The 23,502-nt window shown below is 54.7% G+C and overlaps 12 protein-coding genes across 12 annotated transcripts; 9 read left to right on the top strand and 3 right to left on the bottom strand.

Moving 5' to 3' along the window:
- Positions 1-491: 491 nt before the first annotated feature.
- Positions 492-2,327, top strand: N7459_000826 (putative serine peptidase, family S28; the record flags this gene model as incomplete). The annotated part of the gene is made up of 3 exons (XM_056940011.1): positions 492-707; positions 756-970; positions 1,031-2,327. 3 exons carry the CDS (start codon positions 492-494, stop codon positions 2,325-2,327), a joined length of 1,728 nt encoding a protein of 575 aa, XP_056804291.1.
- Positions 2,328-2,604: 277 nt separating this feature from the next.
- N7459_000827 (cytochrome P450) lies at positions 2,605-4,336 on the top strand (the record flags this gene model as incomplete). The annotated part of the gene is made up of 4 exons (XM_056940012.1): positions 2,605-3,054; positions 3,114-3,780; positions 3,848-4,114; positions 4,164-4,336. 4 exons carry the CDS (start codon positions 2,605-2,607, stop codon positions 4,334-4,336), a joined length of 1,557 nt encoding a protein of 518 aa, XP_056804292.1.
- Positions 4,337-5,173: 837 nt separating this feature from the next.
- Positions 5,174-6,129, top strand: N7459_000828 (oxidoreductase, short-chain dehydrogenase/reductase family; the record flags this gene model as incomplete). The annotated part of the gene is made up of 4 exons (XM_056940013.1): positions 5,174-5,391; positions 5,449-5,649; positions 5,706-5,857; positions 5,915-6,129. The coding sequence occupies 4 exons, from the start codon at positions 5,174-5,176 to the stop codon at positions 6,127-6,129; spliced, it is 786 nt and encodes a 261-aa protein (XP_056804293.1).
- A 247-nt stretch (positions 6,130-6,376) lies between these two features.
- N7459_000829 (putative MFS monocarboxylate transporter) lies at positions 6,377-7,851 on the bottom strand (the record flags this gene model as incomplete). The annotated part of the gene is made up of 5 exons (XM_056940014.1): positions 6,377-6,530; positions 6,586-6,683; positions 6,735-7,493; positions 7,541-7,757; positions 7,817-7,851. The coding sequence occupies 5 exons, from the start codon at positions 7,849-7,851 to the stop codon at positions 6,377-6,379; spliced, it is 1,263 nt and encodes a 420-aa protein (XP_056804294.1).
- A 404-nt stretch (positions 7,852-8,255) lies between these two features.
- N7459_000830 (uncharacterized protein) lies at positions 8,256-10,431 on the top strand (the record flags this gene model as incomplete). The annotated part of the gene is made up of 2 exons (XM_056940015.1): positions 8,256-9,316; positions 9,363-10,431. 2 exons carry the CDS (start codon positions 8,256-8,258, stop codon positions 10,429-10,431), a joined length of 2,130 nt encoding a protein of 709 aa, XP_056804295.1.
- Positions 10,432-10,708: 277 nt separating this feature from the next.
- N7459_000831 (Sirtuin family) lies at positions 10,709-11,743 on the top strand (the record flags this gene model as incomplete). The annotated part of the gene is made up of 1 exon (XM_056940016.1): positions 10,709-11,743. The coding sequence occupies one exon, from the start codon at positions 10,709-10,711 to the stop codon at positions 11,741-11,743; it is 1,035 nt and encodes a 344-aa protein (XP_056804296.1).
- A 341-nt stretch (positions 11,744-12,084) lies between these two features.
- Positions 12,085-12,648, top strand: N7459_000832 (cupin domain-containing protein; the record flags this gene model as incomplete). Its single annotated transcript, XM_056940017.1, has 1 exon — positions 12,085-12,648. The coding sequence occupies one exon, from the start codon at positions 12,085-12,087 to the stop codon at positions 12,646-12,648; it is 564 nt and encodes a 187-aa protein (XP_056804297.1).
- A 198-nt stretch (positions 12,649-12,846) lies between these two features.
- Positions 12,847-15,005, bottom strand: N7459_000833 (GMC family oxidoreductase; the record flags this gene model as incomplete). The annotated part of the gene is made up of 4 exons (XM_056940018.1): positions 12,847-13,055; positions 13,120-13,779; positions 13,853-14,430; positions 14,500-15,005. The coding sequence occupies 4 exons, from the start codon at positions 15,003-15,005 to the stop codon at positions 12,847-12,849; spliced, it is 1,953 nt and encodes a 650-aa protein (XP_056804298.1).
- A 181-nt stretch (positions 15,006-15,186) lies between these two features.
- On the bottom strand, positions 15,187-16,485 carry N7459_000834 (uncharacterized protein; the record flags this gene model as incomplete). Its single annotated transcript, XM_056940019.1, has 1 exon — positions 15,187-16,485. One exon carries the CDS (start codon positions 16,483-16,485, stop codon positions 15,187-15,189), a length of 1,299 nt encoding a protein of 432 aa, XP_056804299.1.
- Positions 16,486-17,515: 1,030 nt separating this feature from the next.
- N7459_000835 (uncharacterized protein) lies at positions 17,516-18,184 on the top strand (the record flags this gene model as incomplete). The annotated part of the gene is made up of 1 exon (XM_056940020.1): positions 17,516-18,184. The coding sequence occupies one exon, from the start codon at positions 17,516-17,518 to the stop codon at positions 18,182-18,184; it is 669 nt and encodes a 222-aa protein (XP_056804300.1).
- Positions 18,185-18,419: 235 nt separating this feature from the next.
- N7459_000836 (uncharacterized protein) lies at positions 18,420-19,049 on the top strand (the record flags this gene model as incomplete). The annotated part of the gene is made up of 1 exon (XM_056940021.1): positions 18,420-19,049. One exon carries the CDS (start codon positions 18,420-18,422, stop codon positions 19,047-19,049), a length of 630 nt encoding a protein of 209 aa, XP_056804301.1.
- A 1,633-nt stretch (positions 19,050-20,682) lies between these two features.
- On the top strand, positions 20,683-23,160 carry cat1 (catalase catB; the record flags this gene model as incomplete). The annotated part of the gene is made up of 6 exons (XM_056940022.1): positions 20,683-20,988; positions 21,051-21,276; positions 21,327-21,742; positions 21,795-21,959; positions 22,010-22,184; positions 22,241-23,160. The coding sequence occupies 6 exons, from the start codon at positions 20,683-20,685 to the stop codon at positions 23,158-23,160; spliced, it is 2,208 nt and encodes a 735-aa protein (XP_056804302.1).
- Between the last annotated feature and the right edge of the window lie 342 nt (positions 23,161-23,502).

Below are 23,502 nucleotides of genomic sequence, written 5' to 3' on the forward strand. Positions count from 1 at the left end.
AAATACAGGATGAATAATTGACTGTGTGCGCAAATCTCGTGCATGCATCATGCAGCCACTAATGCATCCATGGAGGTATCGCGTAGTTCTGATCAGGAAGGAGCTCGGTGACAGGCCATCGCTTATCAGGAGAGTCGACCAGTCAACTGAGTCCCAGACGAATCGTCAAGCCTCAGCCGTCGGGTCCACCGGTCCCTGAGCCCTGACGCTAACACACTTGCTGCACGCGATGAACGCGTCTCGGCAGTCCTTGCCGGATTCTCCTCCAGCCAGTGAGATTTCCAATTCCCCTGGGTGACTGCAGCAGCCTCATGGACGCAACCATTGTTCTCTTGGTATTGTTCTCGGGCGTGGTGAATACCTCGTGGCCGTCGCCAGCCATTCCATATATACCCAGCCGGGATCTCGAATACGCACAATGTCCACCGTTGCTTTTTCTGCATTAGTACATCTAGCAGGTTTCTCCAGATCTTATTCGTGGCACGAACAACATGCATTCTACATGGGTGACGCGGTTCGCGGTGAGCGTGGCTGCGCTGTCCGGCACCGCGGCTGCGATGGGCTTCACAGGGACGCCGTTTGGACGAGATATGAAGCTTGCCTCGCAGATGGGTATCGCACCAGGTCTCATGCTCAGCCAGAAGAAATCAATCCATGCAATTGCGCATGAGGCCGTGACAACAAACGTCACCGCGGAATATATTTCGGTGAGTGCCGTCGTCCTTGTCTGTTGATTACCACTGACCGAGGCGCAGATTCCAATCGACCATGAGGATGTCTCCCTCGGAACGTACGAGAATCGCTACTGGGTCTCAGATGAGTGGTATCAAGAGGGAGGGCCGGTTTTCGTGTACGACGTGGGCGAAACCAATGCTGCATCGTCGGCGAAACTACACCTAGCCAACTCATCCTCGTTTTTTGTCGAGATGCTGAAGGAGTTTGGTGGAGTCGGAATTGTTTGGGAACACCGGTTGGTCGCACTTGATGGTGTTGCATCTCCCTGGACCTAGTTGGAATTGACACCAAGCAGATACTACGGAGAATCCTTGCCTTACCCTGTCACCAACACCACCCCGCCGGAGCACTTCAAGTATCTCACCAACAATCAGGCCCTGGCCGACTTGCCGTTCTTTGCACAGAACTTCACCCGCGACCAGTATGACCATGTCGACTTGACACCCACTGGTACGCCCTGGGTGATGGTTGGAGGCTCGTATTCCGGCATGCGAGCGGCCTTTACTCGGAACGAATACCCCGACACCATCTTCGCTTCGTTTGCTTCGTCGGCCCCGGTGGAAGCTCGTGTCAACATGAGCATGTACTTTGACCAAGTGTATGCTGGAATGGTGGCCAACGGACGTCTGAATTGCACCCGGGATATCAAGGCAGCACTGCAGTATATTGACAGCGAACTGGGGAAGAATGCGTCTTCGGCAGCGGCTATCAAGAGGCAGTTCTTCGGGGACGGTGCCGAAACGAACAGCAACGGAGACTTCACCGCCGCATTAGCTGGCATCTATGGATATTTCCAGGCATACGGCCTCGGTGGCGGAGAAGGCAGTCTCGGAGACCTCTGCGACCACCTCGAAATGGATGCAGAGACCCTCGCTCCAGCCGGCGCGCAAGGCTTCGCACCATCGCGAGGCAAGAAGTATGTCGCCCAGCGATTTGCTTCATGGCCCATCTTCGTGGAGCTGATCAACTTCAACTACAACACCAACTGCGCCCAGCTGGACGAGACTCAGCCGCTCTCGTGCGTGCTGAACCCAAAGGCCACCGACCCCGACGCCATCAGTTGGGCCTGGCAATACTGTACCGAATGGGGGTACTACCAGAGCAACAACTTCGGCCCGCATTCGCTTCTGTCGCGGTACCAGACCCTCGAGTACATGCAGTACACCTGCAACCGACAGTTCCCCGAGGCCGTTGACGGGCTGCTGCCCAAACATCCCCTGGCGCGTGCCATGAACCACCAGACTGGCGGCTGGACGATTCGGCCCTCCAACGTGTACTGGAGCGGTGGCCAGTTCGACCCATGGCGGACTCTATCGCCGCTCGCAACCGAGCGCATCGCCCCTCAGAACGTTCATTTCACAACGCAGATCCCCAAGTGCAATGTGGAGACCGCCGCGGACACGCTGTTTGGCTACATCATGGCCAATGCAGAGCACTGCTTCGACTTCCAGAGCGGCTTCGCGCCGGGCCAAGTGTCCCGAGGATACTTTCACAAGGCGTTGAAAGAGTGGCTGCCGTGCTTCCAGGGCGACAGCCAGTCTAGTAGTCCGGGGAGCCAAAGCCCGGCGCCAAGAGAGACCGGCGCAAGATGATGTAAATCCATGGATAGAAGTCGGCAGAGCCTAGGCACACTCACTTTCACAGTCACCCTTTTAGCTTTCTCTAGTCCCCTTAGGCCGATTTCCATGCTTTTCCCACTTCACGTGTGGCCTAACCGAGGATGTTCGCGATTCCCCTCCAGCCTGCGATGCGTCAGATGAGAACTGGATTTCTTTTAACGCGTTCCTTTCGTCCCCCGGGCAAGCAGAAACGCACACTAGGACGTCCACTCTTTCTAGATCTAGATCGGAGATCGCGGCTATCGGCATCATGTTGCTTAACCCTGCGGTGCTGCTGGTTGGTGCGTTGTACGCAACCTTCCTGGCTCTGCGTTACTTGCTCCGGTTACACCATCACCGTCAACAAGCCAAATCCTTGCATTGTCAGTCGCCGCCTGCTGGATCGTCAGTCTTCTTTGGCATTCCAGCATTTATCCGCCTCGGTAACGCGGTGCGCGAGAAGCGCTGGATCGACTATCTGGCCGATCAATTCCTGATCCACGGCAACACCTTCACCCAGCAGTTCCTGGCGCGGACGCTCATTTCCACGATCGAGCCCGAGAATGTCAAGGCGATCCTGGCGACGCAGTTTCAGGATTTCTGCCTCGGAACCCGTCATGAGCAGTTCTATCCGCTGCTGGGCGATGGTATTTTTACGTTGGATGGAGCTGGGTGGTCTCATGCGCGCGGATTGTTGCGACCGCAGTTTACCAGAGATCAGGTATGCCCTCAGAGGATGGATCCCCAGGCTTCCCCGGACTCCTTCGTGACTCGGTTTAGGTTGCGGACCTCAGCATGCTGGACGACCACATTGCGCACTTGATTGATCTGATCCCCAAGGATCGGAGCGCGTTCGACATCCAGCGCTTGTTCTTTTTGCTGACGCTGGATTCGGCCACGCATTTCCTGTTTGGCGAATCGGTGGGCTGTATGCTTCCTCCGTCAGAGACGACGGGCGTACTCGAGAAATCGGCCGTGGGCAGCGCCCAGGGCTTTGCGGATGCCTTCACCACCGCGCAAGACTACCTCGCCGCGCGCTCCCGGGCACAGGGACTGTACTGGCTGGTCAACCCCAAGGAATTCCGCGAGGCGAACCGGCGCGTTCACGAAGTCGTCGACCACTATGTGAACGTCGCTCTCGAGTCGAAGAGAAACCCCGAGCGCAAGGATGCTAGCAGTCGGTATATCTTCCTGGACGCGCTCGCTGCAGACACCGACGACCCGAAAATCTTGCGCGACAACATGCTCAACATTCTTCTTGCCGGCCGCGACACCACCGCCAGTTTGTTAAGCTCTACCTTCTTCTATCTGGCACGCCATCCGCAGGTATGGGATCGCCTGCGCCGTGAAATCGTGGCGGAGTTTGGCGACAGCCGCACCTCGCGCTCGGAGATCACCCAAGCCCGGCTCAAGGATATCCCCTACTTGCGCTACGTGTTGAACGAGGGTGCGCAACATCCCCTGGCACTATTTCACTCCGCCGCGGACCCTAGCTGACTCGATTCCCAATCCAGTTCTCCGTCTCCAACCCCCAGTCCCAGTCAACTTCCGCGTCGCGACCAAGGACACCTCCCTCCCCGTCGGAGGAGGCCCCGACGCGCGATCGCCCATCTACGTGCGCAAGGGGCAGATGGTGACGTACAACGTGTTCGCGATGCACCGGCGCACCGACTTCTGGGGCAAAGATGCTCGGTCCTTCCGGCCGGAGCGCTGGGAAGAGAACGCCAAACACGGATGGGAATACCTCCCGTTCAACGGGGGCCCGCGGATCTGTCTCGGACGTAAGTCTCCCCTGGCGATCGGAAGAACGTGAGACTGATATCCGCCCAGAACAATATGCGCTCACCGAGGCCAGCTATACTGTTGTTCGACTGATACAGCACTTCGACTCCCTGGAAAATGCCGATCCGCATCCCCGCCAGGAGCCGATCAAACAGTCCAACCTGACCATGATGCATGATGTCGGCGTGCCTGTGCGGCTGTACTCGTCTGAGCGGATTTGAGCTGCGTGTAGAATGATGTCTATCATGAAAATGTATGGGAACGTCGGGACCAGGTCATCTTGGGATTAGTCCTTCACGTTATATATGGGAGAATGAGTTTGTTCAAGTTCATTTCGACGCAGCGAACATGCACGACCGACTCGTAGTGTACATGCTAGCCATCATCAGAGAGAGTACGGGATTTGGACGTTCCTCTCGGTCCGACAGCGCAAAACACGGCGTGAGGCGAGTCGGCCATCGACGTCAAAGACCACTGCACGAAATCACTCGCAACGGAGATACGTCCTGCAGAGTCCGGATCGACGTTCGCAGTCATTGGACTGTTTGTTCGCTAGGATCCGATCGATCAAATCATAGCAATGTATGGAATCATATCCCGAGTCAGGGTTCATAGGGGCGCGGTCCAAAGATCGGCAGCCCCGGGATAACAGCCCGGAGATCGAGCGATCCAGCTGAAGAAATCCCCGGGGAAGCATTGCATCGGCCGGGCGGGCTTGACTGCGCGGTCTCCGAGCCCTGCAAGGCGCTAGGCTGTTGGCTTCGCGATTGTGAAGATGTGATTGGCATATTGTGATCCACCGGATGCGAGAAGCGACGACGACTGGGTGCGCGAGATTCAATCCGAGGCCCATGATTCATGCACGGCCATCCATTATACTACGGAGTTTGCGCGTTATTTCTCGACGCTGGTGGGTGAACTGTAGAATACACTTTGGAGGCTGTATCTACGCCCAGGTTGAATATAAATTGCCTCCTTCCCCCAAGGCCGAGTCTATTGCCTTCAATAATCAAACCACCAACCTTGGAATCCAAGTCTCAACTACACTTTACCATATCATGTCATTTCCATACAAGCACGTTCTGCTCATCGGAGCCACTGCTGGCATTGGCCGCGCCATGGCCGATCGCTTCGCCGAAACCGGTCTCAAAGTCACAGCTGTTGGCCGTCGCCAGGAGCGTCTGGATGAGTTCGTGAATAAGTACGGCGCCGACAAGGCCAGCGGCGTGGCCTTTGACATTTCCGACACTTCCAAGATCCCCGAATTTGCTGAAAGGTACCTCCAAGTCAGACTAGAAGCTGCCTGCCACGACGGTTGCTAATCTTCGACCAGTGTGCTCAAGGCGCATCCCGATATCGACTGCCTTTTCCTGAACGCCGGCACCCAGAGCATCTTTGACTTGAGCGAGCCTGCTGGGTTTGATCTGGCCAAGTTCATCCAGGAAGTCACGCTGAACTTCAACAGCATGGTTGCGCTGGCGCATGCTTTCCTGCCTCACTTGATTAAGCAGGAGACACCTACCAGCATCATCTTGTATGTCGTCTCGTTATCGCTCTCTCGGCGTATGTGGAGATGCTGACCTCTTCTAGCACTGGATCTAATATCGCCATTGTCCCGGCCGCAACACTAGCGGCCTACTGCTCCTCCAAGGCTGCATTGAACGTCTTCACACTCTGCTTGCGTGATAACCTACGGGACACCAACGTCAAAGTGATCGAGGTTTCTCCTCCTCCGGTGCAAAGTAAGCTCAGAATCTTGATCCAACCAGCTCATGCTTTTTTCTGACACTTGCTTCCAGCTGAACTCCACGACTACATGGGTGAGGAGAAAGGCCGAGCTCTGGGTATGCCCGTCGATCAATTCACCAACGAGGCGCACAAGGGACTCCTCGAGGGCAAGGATCAGATCGTCGTGGGCGCTGTTGGTAACCCGGAGATTTTCCATGAGATCGTCGACAAGCGCCGGCAGGCGTTTACCAACCTGGCCAGCTTTATGCGCTCTTTGGCCCATTAATTGTTCATAAGCGGGTTGCGCATTACGAGAGACTATCATAATCCTGATCATTAATACTCACAAAGCACCGACTGTGGCTAGATGACACAATTTATAGACGAAAAGGTGGAGCCAGTGGTCTAGATTGTCTCTATCCATATTTTGTGCATTGATTGAGAATCGAAGAGACGATAACTGCCGCCAATGCCTAGCCCTCTAAGTATTAAAGGTGAGATTACAGGCTTTTGACGACTGAGATAGACTTCCTCTAAACAATAGCCGATATTTTCCGGCTTTGTACCAGGCGAGCGGCAATCAGAAGGAGTCCGCCCACGATGAGTGCAACGCCCGAGTAAAGGGATAGCGCAAGGTAGCCATATTTCTCGGCCAGCGCACCACTGATGGGAACGTTTGCCATCGCTCTATGGTATTCAGTTAGCATCGGGTGTACAACGTCAGCCATAAAAAAATACGTACGAGAATGCAGTAGAGCCTGCCACGCTTCCGATAGCAAGGCCCAGGGTGGAGGTTGTCGCGACTTGAGCCGCACAGGCTTGCTGCAACGATAGAATCCCCTAAATACTACGTCAGCCCGGAATCAGGGTGCGATGGAATAAACCACTTACACCAGATGCAAAGCCGTATGCTGCGCACCAGATCACTAGGCCGGCCACCGAGTCTACTTTCGTCCAGCACAGCGCGATGATCCCAGCGGAAAGGCTGGAGATGATGCAGCAGTTGAATTTTCCGTATTTGTCGGCAACAATCCCTGGAATGATACGGCCGAAGAAAGACGCACCGTTGACGATCGATACGGTGTAGAAGGCCAGATCTGAGGAATAGCCCTTCTCTGTGGCGAAAGACGTCGTGTAGAAAAACGGTGAAAACATGCCGAAGTATACAAAGAACATGCCCAGGCACAGCAATTGCAACGAGGGTCGGCGGAATAGAGCGATTGCCTCCGCCTTCCGATCTACACCTTTGTTTTGAGAAGGTGTGTTCTTCTGGGACTCTCCATCCATGCTTGTCCGAGGCGCCACGGGCGACTTGCAAGCTATGCATGAGAATGCCAACAGCGGGATCATGATGAAACCAACAATACGCATGGTCCAAGGGAACCCGATGCGGGGGTTCATTAGCAGTTGGTGGATTGCGATAGGCCAGACCACACCACCGAGGGACGAGCCAGCAAGAACGATTCCCATGGCGGCAGCTCGTTTGCGTTTGATATATTGTCCCACCACAGCCAGGGCTGGCCAGACGATCAGCGCCATGGAGATCCCGAGCAGAACGCCCTGGCTGAGCAAGAACTGGTAGAATTCTTTGGACAGCGAGACCATCATGACAGCAAAGACATTAAGGACGGATCCAGTGCACACCAGAAGCTATAAGCAGTTAGTCCTGATCGGCTGTTGTATCTGGACATTCATACCCGTGGCCCAAACACATCCACGATGGCGCCGGAGAACACTGAAATTGAGAAGAGGAAGAAGATAGAAATTGCTCCTATCCATCCAATTGTTGATTGCGACGTATGAGACAGCTGATCCGTTGCGTAGTAATCTTCGAAGATTCCAAAGGAGTTGAGAAAGCCCACTGTGCAGAACAGACCGGTAGAAGCTCCGATGACGACAAGCCATGCTTGGGGGCTGGAGGAAGACGCGTATTAGAATCTTGGTTTCAAAATTGACTGCAGGCTTTCACATACGTGTACTCATTTGGAGGGTCTTCGGAATTTGGCATTATGTGGGCAGCAGCGACGGCTGATCGTTGGGTGTTGAGGAATATATTGTCTTGTAGTGGGGTGAAGTTGGCTACTAGGCCGATGATCAGGGATACATTGTTGATCAGGGACGAGGGAAGATAGGTATTTTATAATTAACAGACATTGCGGACCTGCATGTTCTCTCGAAGCAGAGAAAGCGTTTCTCGGAGCTTCCGGTGTGCTGTGCAACTACTTGGCGCTCCTTTGTGCTGGCAGCTTTGAGAGCCGGGGCGCCAAGCCCGGAGTCTCCGTGGACACTCCGGGCTCCATCCACTCTTTTTGCTCCGTCACTCCCACTGCTTTGCCTTCGCCAGATGTTCTGCTATCGCCTACGCCGATAGAAAGTTGCTTCGATCTCTCTCCTCGAGCTATACCAGCGAGCATGAAGCGCAGACCAATAGTCAGCCCAGCTGGCCCTCCCAAAAAACAACCCAGACAAGATCCAGTCTCATGCGAGTCGTGTCGGAAGAAGAAGCTCAAATGCGACCGGAGCCAGCCCTGCAGTAGCTGCTTTGCGCGTCGGCTACAGTGCAGCTATGAGGCCTCTCGTCCAGAACCAGCGCGTTTGGTGATCAAACCGGCGAATCACACCGCTGACGAGGCTGCATCGCACGACAGAATTGCACCACGACCACGCCAGCCGACAAAAAATGTCGAGTCCAATGGCCGAGTCCGTCGTGCAGATGATTCGACCTCCACGGCACACTGGCTGGAGACGATCGTCATGGGCCATCGCGTCCCAAATGCAGTTCCAGCCCTTTTCAGACACGAACTGTCTCGGCACCAGCGCATTGAATCGCCGCAGTCAAACACGAATGCCCTGCCAGGAGGGAACCTGCTGGCGCTTATCCAAGGCAGGCTTATTCCGTCATATGAAAACCCGTCGGCGATTCATCTACCATCCTTTCTACCGACCAAATCTGAAGTGATGGGCCTCTTGGAATACTATTATCACCACCTTGACTATCAATACCATCTTATCATTCTACACCGAACGAAACAAGACATCGACAATCTTTATACTTGCATCGCTCGTGGGGAACCAGTCAACTTGAACCACATGGCTCTCCTGTTCAGCGTGGTTGCCGCGGCCTTGTTTTTCCAGCTTCTCTCGACCGAGTCTGCGGAGCTTGCAGAGGCGTGTAGCAGGGAAACTGTATTTCTGACCGGGGCCGCGTTGATCCAAAGCAATCAGGCGGCATATCCCAGCATTGAGGGGCTCCAGGCGAGCATGATTATCGGGCACCATCTCTCCAGTTTGAACCTGAGCCCCTCGGTGAGCTTCTTGTTCCTCCACGGCGCTCTGATTACCCAAGGCAAGGGCCTTGGGCTGCAGACTATGGATTGTCCCCGTTTCAACGATGGCCGAAAGATGGCCGAGAACAATAGGACAGACATGGAATTGAAGAGGCGGCTGTGGTGGGATCTTGCATCTTACGATTGGTTGGTCTCCTGCGGATGTTGACGTATCCAAGCTAACCATGGATAGGCTGATTGGGTTCCTGAGTGGGCCTCAAGAAATAACGTACTCTATCAACCCGCGTCATATGAATGTGCGAAAGCCATTGAATATTGAAGACGAAGATATTGAGACGAGTGAGACTGGACTGCCACTTTCTACGCCGACTTGCATGTCCTATACCCTCCACCGAATCCGGCTGGCTGAAGTTTGCCGGGAAATTGTGGACGAGATGGCACCGGAGTATTTCCATGGCAGGGAAGTACCGTATGAGAAAATCCTCGATCTGGACCGCCGACTCCATAGTGCGTACAACGAGACGCCGCCTTTCTTCCGCTTCGATCACTCGTCGCGGCGCAAGTACGCAGATCTCTACCGCGAGCGACCGCAAATCGCATGGCAGCGAGCCAACATGCAGCAAGGATATCATTCGCGCGTCTGTCGGCTTCATCGCGAATATTTTGTCCGTGGGGCGAAGGACCCCCGTTACTCTTACTCGCACGTCGTGTCTCTTCAATCGGCGCGGAAGATCCTGGAAATTAAACGCATCATGGACGAAGAGGAGCCAAAATTTACACCCAACAGCTCGTTCTTCTGGACTGTCATGAATCATGTCTTTGTGGCTGCTGTCACTCTACTCATCGACGTGTGTTTCAACTGGGATGATATCCTCGCGGACAAACGCAAGGAGGAAGTCATTGACGCCTGTCGGATGTTGAGCCGGGCTCAGCAGTCGTCTTCCATTGCTCGCGAAGGCATCAACGCGATGATGGAGATTTTGCGCAAGTATTTTAAACAGGAGAAGAGGACTGTGTCTGGGGGACGACAGCCAGAGCCCCCTTCGGTGACAGGCTTGTATAATCCAAACTCGGACGAAAGACAGCCAATGTCTGAGGTGGACCAGATCCAAGGCGACCAAAACGTTCATTCGGCACACCAGAATCAAGCGCTCTCTGCGCCAGAATCTCTGATTTCTCCAATGCCGCTAGAGGATGTATGGACGGAGATGCTAGATGGCAGCGCTCATGTTGGGCTGGATACACCCGACTGGATGGACCTATTGACAGAATTAACACACACGACTGTGCCTTGTGAATAACGAGTCGCGACCTCCCCACTCTATGTCTGGCGACCAACATGTGTCCGTTATCCGCTAGTTGACCCACCACGGATGGAGAACAAGGCTGCCTGGCGTTCTTAGACCGCAATGTACGGACTAGACTCCAAGATCAGCAATGCGGCTCTGCGCGAAAGTAAACAATCCGGCATCACATGATGCTTTTCTGCTGCGTCTTTAAGCCCCGCCTGATCATCGCGAGGAAAGAAATCCGCCGAAACACTTCCCCGTCCGCCTACAAATATACTCTGATAGCACAATGGCGAATACCATCAATTCCCAGTCATCGAGCGATACTCACGGCAACTCTGACATCCAGAGAATAGCCAGCCGCATCAAGAGCGGACAAGCCACTCGCATTGTGGTCCTCACTGGCGCGGGCATCAGCACTTCCGCTGGCATACCGGATTTCAGGTCCCCGAACACGGGCCTCTACGACAGACTCGCTCCCTTGAATCTCCCCTACCCGGAGGCAATTTTCCATATCAGCTACTTCTCTCATACGCCGGAGCCATTCTATGCGATCGCACGCGCGCGACACCCGGGAAACCTGAAGCCAACGATCTCGCATGCTTTCCTCGCACTCTTGGCAAAAAAGAAGCTGCTCCATTTCCTCTTCACGCAGAACATCGACGGCCTTGAGCAAGATGCCGGCGTCCCCGCAGACAAGGTCCTCTGGGCCCATGGGAATTGGAAGAGCCAGCATTGCTACAAATGCAAGACTGAATACCCCGATGATCTCATGAAAAAAGCGATTCGCGAGGCCCAGGTGCCCTATTGTCTGAAGGAAGGGTGCGGCGGTGCTGTGAAACCCAACGTCGTTTTCTTTGGACAATCTCTCCCAGCCGAATTCGATGAGAGAGAAAAGCTTGTGCCGGAAGCGGATCTCATGCTCATCATGGGAACCAGTCTCAGGGTGGCGCCCTGCTCGAGACTGCCTGGGTTGGTTTCAGCAGGCGTGCCTCGGGTTCTTATAAATATGGAAAAAGCTGGCGATGTTGGAAATCGGACAGAGGATGCGTGCATCCTTGAGACGTGCGATGATGGGGTTCGAAGGCTTGCCGACGAACTGGGGTGGAGAGGTGAGCTCGAAGCTCTATGGAAGGAGGCGGTAGACGCGAAAAAGGATGACGTTGAGTTTGAGAGTGGACCGACTCTGGATGAATGCATTGAGAAGATGGCCAGTCAAATGAGGGATAAGATGAAGGTTTCGGCGGGACATAAGCGCATGCTGGAGGACCATTTGAGCAGCAAGTTTGCCCAACTGATGGCGAGGCCCCCATCTGGCCCCTGAATGAAGGTCCTCTTTCTTTTTGGCCGTAGCAGAACATGCCCACAGACCGACATAAACGGGGAAGAGATGGATCTTCAACATGAAATAAACCTCAGGCTTTTTCTTTCCTCTTTTGGATCACACGTAAACCTTGCTCAAGGTTTGCCACATGGACATGTTCAACTGTGGTTCGCGCATTAAGCTTGAATACCTTATTTTGATGCCATGATGACGCGCGACGCATCTGCTGTCATGTTCCCGAGGTCACCTCTGATGTTTTCCACTCCACTAAACAGTCTCTTGATTGATTGTTTGATAGATCTCCTTTACCCGTTCGCAAATGCTCCCTCGCGCACCAAACAATGCACCCTCACAAGGACAACGACCTCCCCGATATCCACCGTTATATCACAACCCACAGCACCGAAGGCGAAGCAGTGTTTCTTTCCCATGCCCAGGTCCCCGACTACATGCCATCGAAGCCAGCTGGCGAAGACGGGGAGATCGCCCTGCTGTATGCAACGGAAAACGTGCCCGCCTCGCTCGAAGACGAAGCCGATGTGGCCATGTACGACGAATTCCTACATCAACCGCCCGGGCTAACGACGAGCTCTGGGACGGTGTTCAGGATGATTGATCTCAAGCCTGGAAAGAAGACCCCGATGCATCGGACCGTCAGTTTGGATTATGGCGTGCTGCTCGAGGGCGACGTGGATCTGGTGCTCGACTCTGGGGCAAGTCGCCATCTGCATCGTGGCGATGTCTGCATACAGAGAGGAACGGCGCATGCATTTCGCAACCGCAGCGACTCTGAGTGGTGTCGGATGCTGTTTGTCTTTCTTCCGATGAACAAGCTTACTTTCAAAGGCAGAGAACTCGGAGAAGAGGTCTACGATGAGCCTTATGAGGACTCGGGGAGCGACTGATCATAGGAACAGATTACTTGATTGATACTGGAGAATCACTAGACTCCAATCCAAATGATTATGCGCACAAACCTACCTGCGGCTACAGTGTAAGAGGCAGGATAAATTCCAGGGAGACATATACTGATTATACCAAGTTTTAGCTCATAAACGTCAAATCCATATCCAGCCAGACCAGCCGACTTCCGAACTCTGAGCTCAAGCCGAACTCCGCCAGTCTTCTTTGATCATGGCCGCACCCTTCTCTGCAATGGCGTATACAGTTGCTTGAATATGTGCTCCAACTTGCAGAGGCATGATACTGGCATCCACCACTCGTAGTCCACGCACCCCATATACGCGTAGGCGGTCATCAACTACACCCGCCTTTGCCCCTTCATGACCTCCCATAGCGCACGTCCCAACAGCTGCTCACAATATTAGCTTGTCTCGTGGACGCCTACGAATTGGGACATAAGTGGGGGATCATACGATGCCAGTCGGTTATAGTATAGTTCGCCACAACATCCTCATCCGCCATCCCCTCGGTGTTGGATGCCACTGGCGGAGAAGCCCGACCGAGCACGACTTTCGCCAGGGGCTCGGTCTGGCAGATCCGGTCCGCCATCCTATGGCCCAGTGCCATAATTCTTCGATCGATTTCCCCTGGGCCCAAATAGTATCGCGGATCGATGACCGGCTTGTCCCGGACCGTGACTTGATCGCGCTCCTGTGTTCGCGGTGGAACATGAATCGAGCCCCGGGAAAAGGGATATTGAAGCATCTGCAACATGGTCGCGTATTTCTTGCCAGGCTCCGGTTTGAAAAACGGGCTCCAGTTGCCCAAGTCGAAGAGATACTCGACCTGGCCACGGGTGGTGGCTTGCGAGCCGAACCGGCGTGCAAGAAGAGCATCGCGCGGTCGCCCCGTCTGTCGGCTAATTTCCTGCGCTCTCGCGTATAGCTCGTCGTGTTCTTCCTGTGAGACTATCTGCGAAAGAGAGCAGTAGGCAACAGAGCAGGGGAGTATAGTCCACGGCCCGGTTCGGGACGCGTTGTAGGCACGGTCGGCCGCTTCGCGCAATATGGGATCGGCGAGAATATCATCGCGCGACGAGAGAGAAGGAAGGACTTCAAACGTTGTCGCCGTCACTGGAGTCATCGTGAGCACCAATCCAACCAGACAGTTACCGGATGTGGCCAGGGATTGCGATTGTCTTCATACTGATATGGTCCTGCAGGTTCTCTCCCACGTTGGCATTGGATACCTTGGTTTCAATCCCGGCGGCCTGGAGGATGTCCTCACGACCAATACCGGACAGCTCGAGGATTTGCGGGGACTGAACACTGCCAGCACTGACAATCACCTCTCGGGAGGTTCTGACATCGGCCTCGTCGCTTCCCCGGCGTACCTTGGCGCCGACGGCCACCCATTCGCCCTGTTTCTGTTCAAGAAGCACCTGGAGGACCGTGGCTTCGGTGAGCACATGCAGGTTCGGTCGCGATTTCACCGGCGCATAGTAAGCTGACGCGGAATAACTGCGTTCCTGGCGATCGGGGTCGGTGGTAGTGACCATATTCCAGGCGCCGCTATTGCAGCCAGCAAGGCCGTCGCGACTAGAGGGGATCCCCAGCTTGTTGAATGTGGCATGCCAGTATTGATGTGTAGGGCCATATTGGTCGACATGCCTCGTTTGAACAGGACCCTCCGTGCCATTGAACTCGGCCTGGTAGGATGAGTGATAGTGCTCCTGATGAGCAGCGCTGGGAGGATGGAACGTGTGGCTCCGACGAAAATAAGGACTGCAACGGTCAGTCTAGTTGCCCAAGGTCGAGTATGCGAAGTGCTGCGAGAACATGCACGCCACTCACAGCAGCTCATCCCATCCCCAGCCTGAATTGCCCAGCTCGGCCCATGCATCGTAGTCGTCGCGATGGCCGCGATTCCACGACATGAAGTTCAACGCGCTTGTTCCGCCCAGAACACGTCCCCTGGGCCATGGAACCGACCGTCCATCCAGGCCGGGTTGGGGAGTCGTCGCAAATCGCCAGTCGTACGCGGATCCGATCGTTTCGCCATAGCGACCAGGCACGGTGATCGCCCCGCCATCCTCGCCGTCTAGCGCTGATGGGCCGGCTTCGATTACGCCGACGTGGACTTGGGCATCTTCGCTGAGGCGTGCGGCTACTGCTAGGCCTGCGGTACCACCCCCTACAATCAAATAGTGAAGATCGAGCTCCGAGAACCTGCGCAAGGGTGAGTCCATACTGAGGTGTTTTGGTGGTGGCGGGGTTGCAAAAGAGAAGAATGCGAGGTTGTGGCAAGGCTGCGGACATCGTTGGTCGTTGGAACAATGTGGGTATTCCGGGGTGATCATCAAGACCGCGCAGTGACTTGTATCACTCAATCAGTTCATACATCTAGTGGACCTTGTCATATTGGGAGTATTCATGTTCTACGAATTCCAACTGCTGGTTTTGGATTTCCAACTACTCATGTCTCATTAACCCGCAGGCTTCATCGGAAGATATCCATGATTAATATACACAGGCCCACACTTAATAGCCAGCCGCATTGGGGAGAGTCGCCGGGGTATTGTTGCGGAAGGTGTTGGTGATCAAATTGCCAAACGAAGGAGACCAGTCCACACGCGGCGTGAGACTGCCCAATCCCCAGAGCTCCGAGACGAATTTGAGGATGGACGTGTGCGTGTATTCGTTGGTCTTTGCCTTGTGCTCGACCAGCCCACGCTTGACCCACGGGGAAATCAACATGGTTGGCACACGAACACCCAGCCGGTCGAAGTGGAAGGTATACTTCTTGCCATCCTCGGCTTTTTCCGTATAGGTGATGTTATCGCCAGGGGGCACGCCCGTCGGAGGAGGCACATGGTCGGCGAAGCCGCCGTGCTCGTCCCAAGTGACGATGAAAAGAGTCTCTGGCCATTGGGGCGAGCCGCGGACGGCTTCGTAGACGCCTTTCATGAAGTTCTCGCCCATGTTGATCGGGGATTTGGGGTGCATGGACATGTAGTCACAGCACTCGGGGTTGATCCAGGTAAATTGCGGTAGCTTGCCGGCCTTTGCGTCTTCGTAGAAACGGTGGAGGGGAAGGACCTTGTCTTTGGCATGATGGGCCGTCCAGTTATAGAAGAGCGCATCGGGCAAGAAACTCGATTCGCCAATGTCGGTCGTGTTCTGGTAGTTGATCCAGGAGATGCCGTGGTCCGACAGGAGCTCGAAGATGGACTTTTGCGTGAGTTCAGAGTTGTAAAACGCCTTGTCGTTGGTTCCATGGCCCTGCGAGGTGCCGGAGGTCAAGTAGGCGCGATTCGGGTCTGTCGGTCCTGGGATCGAAGCAAACCAGCGATCGAAAAGCACGTAGTTCTCGGCCATGGCATTGGTGACCGGCACCAGGTCGGGCGTATAGTAATTGATGACCTCGGCCGCCTCCATTGTATTGCCTTCTAGGCTATACTTGGAGGTCTGCTCGGTGACGAAGCCATTCATGGACGCATTGGCATTGCGGCCAGGGTGATACGAGCCATACACCTGCAAGTTTCCGCCGGTGATCGAATGATCAGGGTCATCCGAGGCAACATTCTTTGCGATTCCAGCTCCGCAGACGTTTTTCGAATGGGGATCGGAAATGTTGGCTGGGTTGCAGTAAGGGGAACTCCGATGGGCCAGCCCATCGATGTCGGGATTGTAGGTAAAACCGCCGGCGAGGGTGTCGAAAGACCGATTCTCCTGCACGAGCACAACGACATTCTTGATGTTGCTCATGCCAGATGAGTGCGAACGTGCAGCGGCGCCGAGGCCAAGCCCCAGGGCGAGAAGGGCATGCGAGAGCACCATGGTGTACAAGGTGGAATCTCCCCTCGATCGAGCGGGTGCGTCCATGCATTCCTATTTATGAGTTCCAACTGCAAGGTCTCTTCCTGGGGCCAATGCAAAGTGGATCTCGAGCCTCGCGACATTGGCAATTGGCTTTGGGCAAGCGTGCTGCATGTTTTGGTGATCGCGACGGTGTAATTGGCCGGGCTGGGGCCAAGGGGTCCGTCCCTGATTATCCCTTCCTGCACAGCCTTGCAACACTATATAACCCCCTTTGCGATCCTAGTTCTCCCCGAGCTTTATTCCTCATGGAGTCAATGTGAATATAGGTTTGGCGGATGGCCTAATTGGAGAGATTCTCATACAATCTCGAGTTCAATCTTCCATCACTTGGAAACATCCCGTCAATCTTTCTATGGATAAGGCTCGCCCCCACCAAGACCTGAATCGTCGGGCAATAATCTGTGGACTGAGTCAAATGTGCGTGAATATTCGTTTAGAAAGGAAAGAGATCAACTCGGCTGGCCCAATGATTTGATCAAATAACATCACAAAGGAACAGATTTAGCTCTGTCGGGGGCGATTCTAGTACATAACTACAACGGGGGCGAGGCTAGGATAACTCCACAGGCCCCGATAGGTTTCATCGAGACTCTGATTTGTCGCTCGAGGCCGTGCTGTTATTAATTTTGGTTCAAACGGCAGATCTATGCGGAAATGCAACATCCTGTAACGCCCGTTGAATCCTCTTGTCGGGGGCCATAAGTATATGTACCCTCCTTGATAACGATGAAGCCGACGATGAGAGCGCATTGCCTGACGAATTGAATGGCGTCTCTTCATTCTCCACTTCACCTGTCAGAGATCTTGTCCCTGGATGCCCCATCAACATGGGAGCAGATTCGGGTTTGCGCTTCGCAGGCTGTCGCGGACAATCAACCATCTCGGAAATCCGAAAATGCAAGAGTAGGTTGACTATTTAGGCCTGAGACGATGCCGTATGAAATCATCCACGCGTAGACCAGTGCGTGCCACTAAGGATCGGCGTATGATGGAGACGGAACAGCAGGCTCGCGTCCTCACCCAAGGCGGCTACAGCTCAATCGTCCGCAACACGACGCATACCTTTCAGATATTAGACCCGGATACGGAGATGGTTGGGGTCATTGTGCCTGGTGGATTTGAGTCAGTGGGACTGGACGATTGCGATGTGACTGAAACTGACATGCTGCTGCAAAGGGGTCTCTTCTGCCCTCTCAAAACCAACTACACCTCCGCCATCGATACCCCTTACGTGCCCAAACACTACAACTCCTCGTCCTCCAGCGGCCCTGGCGCGAGTACCAATTCGAAGCTGCGACAGTGCGACGTCTATGCTCAGCCCGATTTTGAGCATCGACGCGACCTGGTCAATGGCGCTGCCCCGGTTGGCAGCACCGAATGGCACACGGGCGATAATGCGCTCAGCGATGTTGGCGAGCCATACTTTGTTGCCAATGGCTGGCCCAAAAATCTCAACTCTGCCCACGGATACCAGCTCATTCAGCCGCTTGTGACACACCATCAGGCTCATGATAACAACCGTACGCTCTCGACGATCCGCTCAGCCGACAGACCAAGTATAGTCCGCCCTCGCCCTCATGGACCCGGGAGCTGCGGCGTTCGAGGTCTAGGAGGGTGTGCTCTCTGGAGAGTGGCGCTTGCCCCGTTGCTCCGCTAAATATGGGAGATGTCGCGTTTATTCCTCCCGGGTCCCCTTCACATATCACTGGAGGTGGCCTTCACCAAGGCCCTCTATGTCAGCCACGGACGCAAGGGTGTAGATCAGCAGCTGATCAGCGGTGGGAAGAACTGGGATTTTGTGACTTTCGCCCGTATTGATTGGCTGCTTTCTCCCATCAGCGAAGAGACTCGGCGTCGTCATCCGACTGGCTGATGTGAATCGGCCACTCATCATGACGGTAGAGCTCGATAGAAACATCTGTTGGCCATGTTCATCCATCGTGGCAGACGCATATGCAATCCCTGTGCAGACTTCCAGGGGAGCTCACCGACTAATCGGTGATCCCACAGACTCCACGGCCGTCGACGCTAAAATAAATATCGCTGCCCGCGCACACACTTGCGTCAAGACGCTCAGCGACAGCGCAATGGCCGCTCCGACCTCGCTCAAGCTGGAGCCGGTGACTCTGGATGACGTCCCTGCGATCACCGAGCTGTGGTTCGCGACCTTCACCGACCCCGACATGCAACACCTTTTCCCCGATACACCCAACATCCGCCAGTGGTGGGATGATGCCAACCGCCAGGATCTGCTGAACAAGCCGTTCCAGAAGTACCTCAAGATTGTCGATCCAGAATGCAGCGATGATCAAGGCCGACCGCGGCTGGCTGCGTATGCTAAATGGGACACGGCGATGGTCGACGAGCGAGGACGCCGGTTTCCGCCTTGGCATGCAGACACGCCGGCATCGGACGCCGATGCGCTGTTCAATCGGTTTGAAAGCAATCGGAGGCGTGTCATGGGCGACGAGAAGCACTACTGTAAGGGAACCTCGTTTGCCCGTTGCCAGAAACTGACATAATGCTGATGCTGGCTCGCGCGGATCAAGATCTCGACATGCTCGGCACGCATCCGGACTATCGACGGCGCGGCGCAGGGTCGATGCTGGTCAAATGGGGCTGTGATTTGGCGGATGCGAATGGAGTCGGCGCTTATGTCGATGCGAGTAAGGCTGGCGCACCGCTATACGAGCGATTTGGCTTTGTGGACTACAGCGAACCGGGTTCGAATGGAATCGCATCGATGGGTCGAAAACGGTAGTTATTGGGCGACCAGACGTGGCTGGATTCTATTATGCCAAGCACAGGATCACTATTTGTTCACATGAATACTACTGCTTAGAGCGCCTTGTGCTCAAATGGCTAGAATGGACTGGTACCGGTGGTTGTCGTGACATTCAGAGCCCGGAGTCAATAACCCAACCTATGTATGTATGTACATACATCATCGGAGACAAACCGATGTTCACTTCTACAGTATAGCCAGCCTAGCCCGACCTATAACAAGACGAAATTCCCTCCCAGAACCTCCCTGGTCAGATCATTTCCCTTCAGGTTCGATTCGGCGAAACTGCGGAGAAAAGGCCAAGCTGCATTGCAGGGATCAATCGCAGCCACCCAGTCAAAGTTGCATGCATTGCTTCAATTATTACATTCACGGGAATCGAAAGTCCAGGACTGAAATGCCTCCCAGCTATCATCAGCCTTGAAGCTCTCAATAATATAGGACACTCGGCCAAGAGTGACCAAATGCGAAGGCGAGTCCGACCTAGCGATCTGCGCCTACCAGCCCCTGGCTCCACACACTTCAAATGTCATGCAGACCGTCTTTCTTCACGGCAGCCAAGTCCAAGACCGCCGAGATGCCAAGATGTGCCCTGAGGTTACAAAGCTCCGGCGTTGAATGGACGGGCCTGCTGCAGATCGGGGCTCCAGACCGGCGTCATTAGCAATCATCGCGGCCTCGACCCCTTCGATCTTCCATCGCTGAATAACGCCCACTGTGCCAAGCCCACTTCTGCCATGGCGTGCATGGATCAGGCTTCTTTGCTCAATTTTGGGGATCGCTCTCGGCCTAGAGGCGAATAGGTGTCGAGATTGAATGCTGCCGTGACTCGGCACTGCGTCCTGATCGCGTCCAGGCCAAGTTTCTGTTCCATTCGATGTGCACGCAGATATAGCCTTGCATGGACTGGCATGCTATCTGCACGCTACGACTGACCAATCCCATCCATTGGTGTCACCGTGAACGGGGCAGTCCCAGAGATGCGGAGTGTACGACCCTATTGCTCCTGATTCATAATGAAGATCGTGAGGGTCTATGTAACCTCCCCACCTGATGGGTGGACTCTGCTCGTGTTACGGATGCCCTAATCTAGCTAATCTAGGCCGCTGTGATAGAATAATCACATCGTCTCCGGTTGGATACCGGCGATTCGGTGCCCACTCTCCACGCCCTGGTGGTGCAATAGCTGTGTCTCGTCTACCTGCGAACCGAGATTGTCATTGTCGCCCGAGAGCAGGTCCCCAACGAGAGGTTCTTTCCTCATGCAGAATCTCCCCTGCATATAAATGCAGCCGAGGGATCCCGGCTGGGCCTGTGTTTTTGTCGACTGCCCGCCTGCTTGTTTGGATCGATATTCTTGAGCCGACGCCATGTACTCGCCGGTACTACTCGCAGGGCTCGTTGGCATTGCCAATGCTGCCTGTCCCTATATGACAGGGGAATTGCCGGCCTCTTACAACCCGCATAGCAACCTGCGGCGCGATGATGCCGGCGCTGCTTCCGATACGGAGGAGTTTCTATCCCAGTTTTACCTCGACGATAGCAATGCCTTTATGACATCGGATGTCGGCGGTCCAATTGAAGATCAGAACAGTCTCAGCGCCGGAGAGCGTGGCCCAACCCTGCTGGAGGATTTCATCTTCCGCCAGAAGATCCAGCGCTTCGACCATGAGCGGGTGAGTGCAACGTCTTGAGTTATTGAGTTCCTGTCTGCGCACTAATGACCGTTGTGATATAGGTTCCCGAACGTGCCGTCCACGCACGCGGTGTCGGTGCCCACGGAGTCTTCACATCCTACGGGGACTGGTCCAATCTCAGTGCCGCCTCGTTCCTCGCCTCTGAAGGGAAAGAGACACCGGTCTTTGTTCGTTTTTCCACGGTGGCTGGAAGTCGGGGAAGTGCCGATACCGCTCGTGATGTGCACGGCTTTGCGACGCGGTTCTATACTGACGAAGGAAACTTGGGTATGCATGTTTACACCCACCCCGAGGAACAAATTCTGATTAGTTGCCAGATATCGTCGGAAACAACATCCCCGTCTTCTTCATCCAAGACGCCATTCTCTTCCCCGACCTGATCCATGCTGTCAAGCCCCGGGGCGACAACGAAATCCCCCAGGCGGCCACCGCGCACGACTCGGCCTGGGATTTCTTCAGCCAGCAGCCTAGTGCCCTGCATACTCTGATGTGGGCGATGGCCGGCCACGGCATTCCTCGTTCCTTCCGACATGTGGATGGGTTTGGCGTTCACACTTTCCGCCTCGTCACCGATAAAGGGGAGTCCAAGCTTGTCAAGTTTCATTGGAAGTCTCTTCAGGGCAAGGCGAGCTTGGTGTGGGAGGAAGCACAGCAGGTCGCAGGAAAGAACGCAGATTTCATCCGCCAGGATCTGTGGGATGCCATTGAAGCTGGACGATACCCCGAGTGGGAGGTAAGTGATGCCGACGTTTGATACGATGGCCACTGAACTAATCCGTAATCAGCTGGGCGTCCAAATTATGGATGAAGATGACCAGCTTCGCTTCGGATTCGACCTCCTCGACCCAACCAAGATCGTGCCTGAAGAATACGTTCCGATCACGAAGCTCGGCAAGATGCAACTGAACCGCAATCCCCGGAATTACTTCGCCGAGACGGAGCAGATTATGGTAAGTCCCTTCGCATCGCATCCATGGCATCGTCTAACCGTGACTTTCAGTTCCAACCGGGCCACATCGTCCGCGGTGTTGATTTCACCGAAGACCCGCTGCTGCAGGGCCGTATATTCTCCTACCTGGACACCCAGTTGAACCGGCACGGCGGCCCCAACTTTGAGCAACTTCCTATCAACCGTCCGCGCGTTCCAATCCATAACAACAACCGTGATGGAGCAGGTAAGCACTGAGATCTCCTTCACACTCTGCTCTTGATACCAACCCTTTGTCTCCAGGTCAAATGTTCATCCCGCTCAACAAGGATGCCTATTCTCCCAACACGCCCAACAACGGATCCCCGAAGCAGGCCAACCAGACCGTTGGCAATGGCTTCTTCACAGCACCCGACCGAACAACGAGCGGCAAGCTCCAGCGCACCGTCAGCTCAACCTTTGCCGATGTCTGGTCCCAGCCCCGGCTCTTCTGGAACTCCCTCGTCCCCGCGGAGAAGCAATTCGTCGTCGACGCCATGCGCTTCGAGAACTCGAACGTCCAGAGCTCCGTCGTGCGCAACAACGTCATCATCCAACTCAACAGAATCAGCCATGACCTCGCGACGCGCGTTGCAGCGGCCATCGGCGTCGACGCACCGGACCCAGACCCGAAATTCTACCATGACAACACAACCGCAAACATCGGCGCGTTCGGCCAGAAGCTCTTCAAGCTTGAGGGCCTCAAGGTCGGCGTGCTCGCTTCCGTGCAGAATGCCTCGTCGGTCTCCAGCGGCGCGGCTCTGCAGCGTAAACTTGCTTCTGTGGGCGTCGATGTCCTCGTCGTCGGGGAGCGCATGGCAGACGGCGTCAACCAGACGTACTCAGGCTCCGACGCGATCAACTTTGACGCTGTCGTGGTCGCGGAGGGTGCGGAGGGTCTGTTTAGCTATCGCTCGTACACCGCGGCGCCGTCGAACAAGGCCTCTGGCGCGAGTACGCTGTATCCGGCAGGTCGGCCCTTGGATATCCTGGTCGACGCGTTCCGGTTTGGAAAGCCCGTTGGGGCTCTGGGCAAGGGATCTGCTGCGCTGCGGGAGGCGCAGATCTCAACTGACGAGAACGGTGTCTATGTCGCCCAGTCGGTCAGTGATAAGTTTGTGGAAGATGTTCAGGATGGACTGCGGACGTTCAAGTTTCTGGATCGGTTTGCGCTGGACGAGTAGTTTGCGTTGTCTTGGATATCCGTCTTTTTGATCGCGTTCAAATGCAGTTCTACCCTGGTGGACACCCAGGAGAGCGCGAGTACATGGAACGAAGTAGCATGGAGAGCATGAATGATTCTCGTTAGGGTATACAAAGTGCCAGGATGAAACTATGGCGTTGAATATGAATCCTTTGACTCAAATGCCCTTCAAAGAGGTGCTACATCCGAGTGTAAATCACTTGCGCAGAGCATCAGACAGCCTGGACAGAGTTGCCACCATAAGAGCTATTTTGCTATACCGTTATGCCACGTCAATTAGGAGGTGTTTTGGGTGCCAAGATGGCAATAGCATCATTGATAG

This window comes from Penicillium hispanicum (assembly GCF_028827665.1).
Source record: "Penicillium hispanicum strain IBT 35686 chromosome Unknown utg000001l_segment0_segment0, whole genome shotgun sequence".
NCBI classification, from domain to species: domain Eukaryota; kingdom Fungi; phylum Ascomycota; class Eurotiomycetes; order Eurotiales; family Aspergillaceae; genus Penicillium; species Penicillium hispanicum.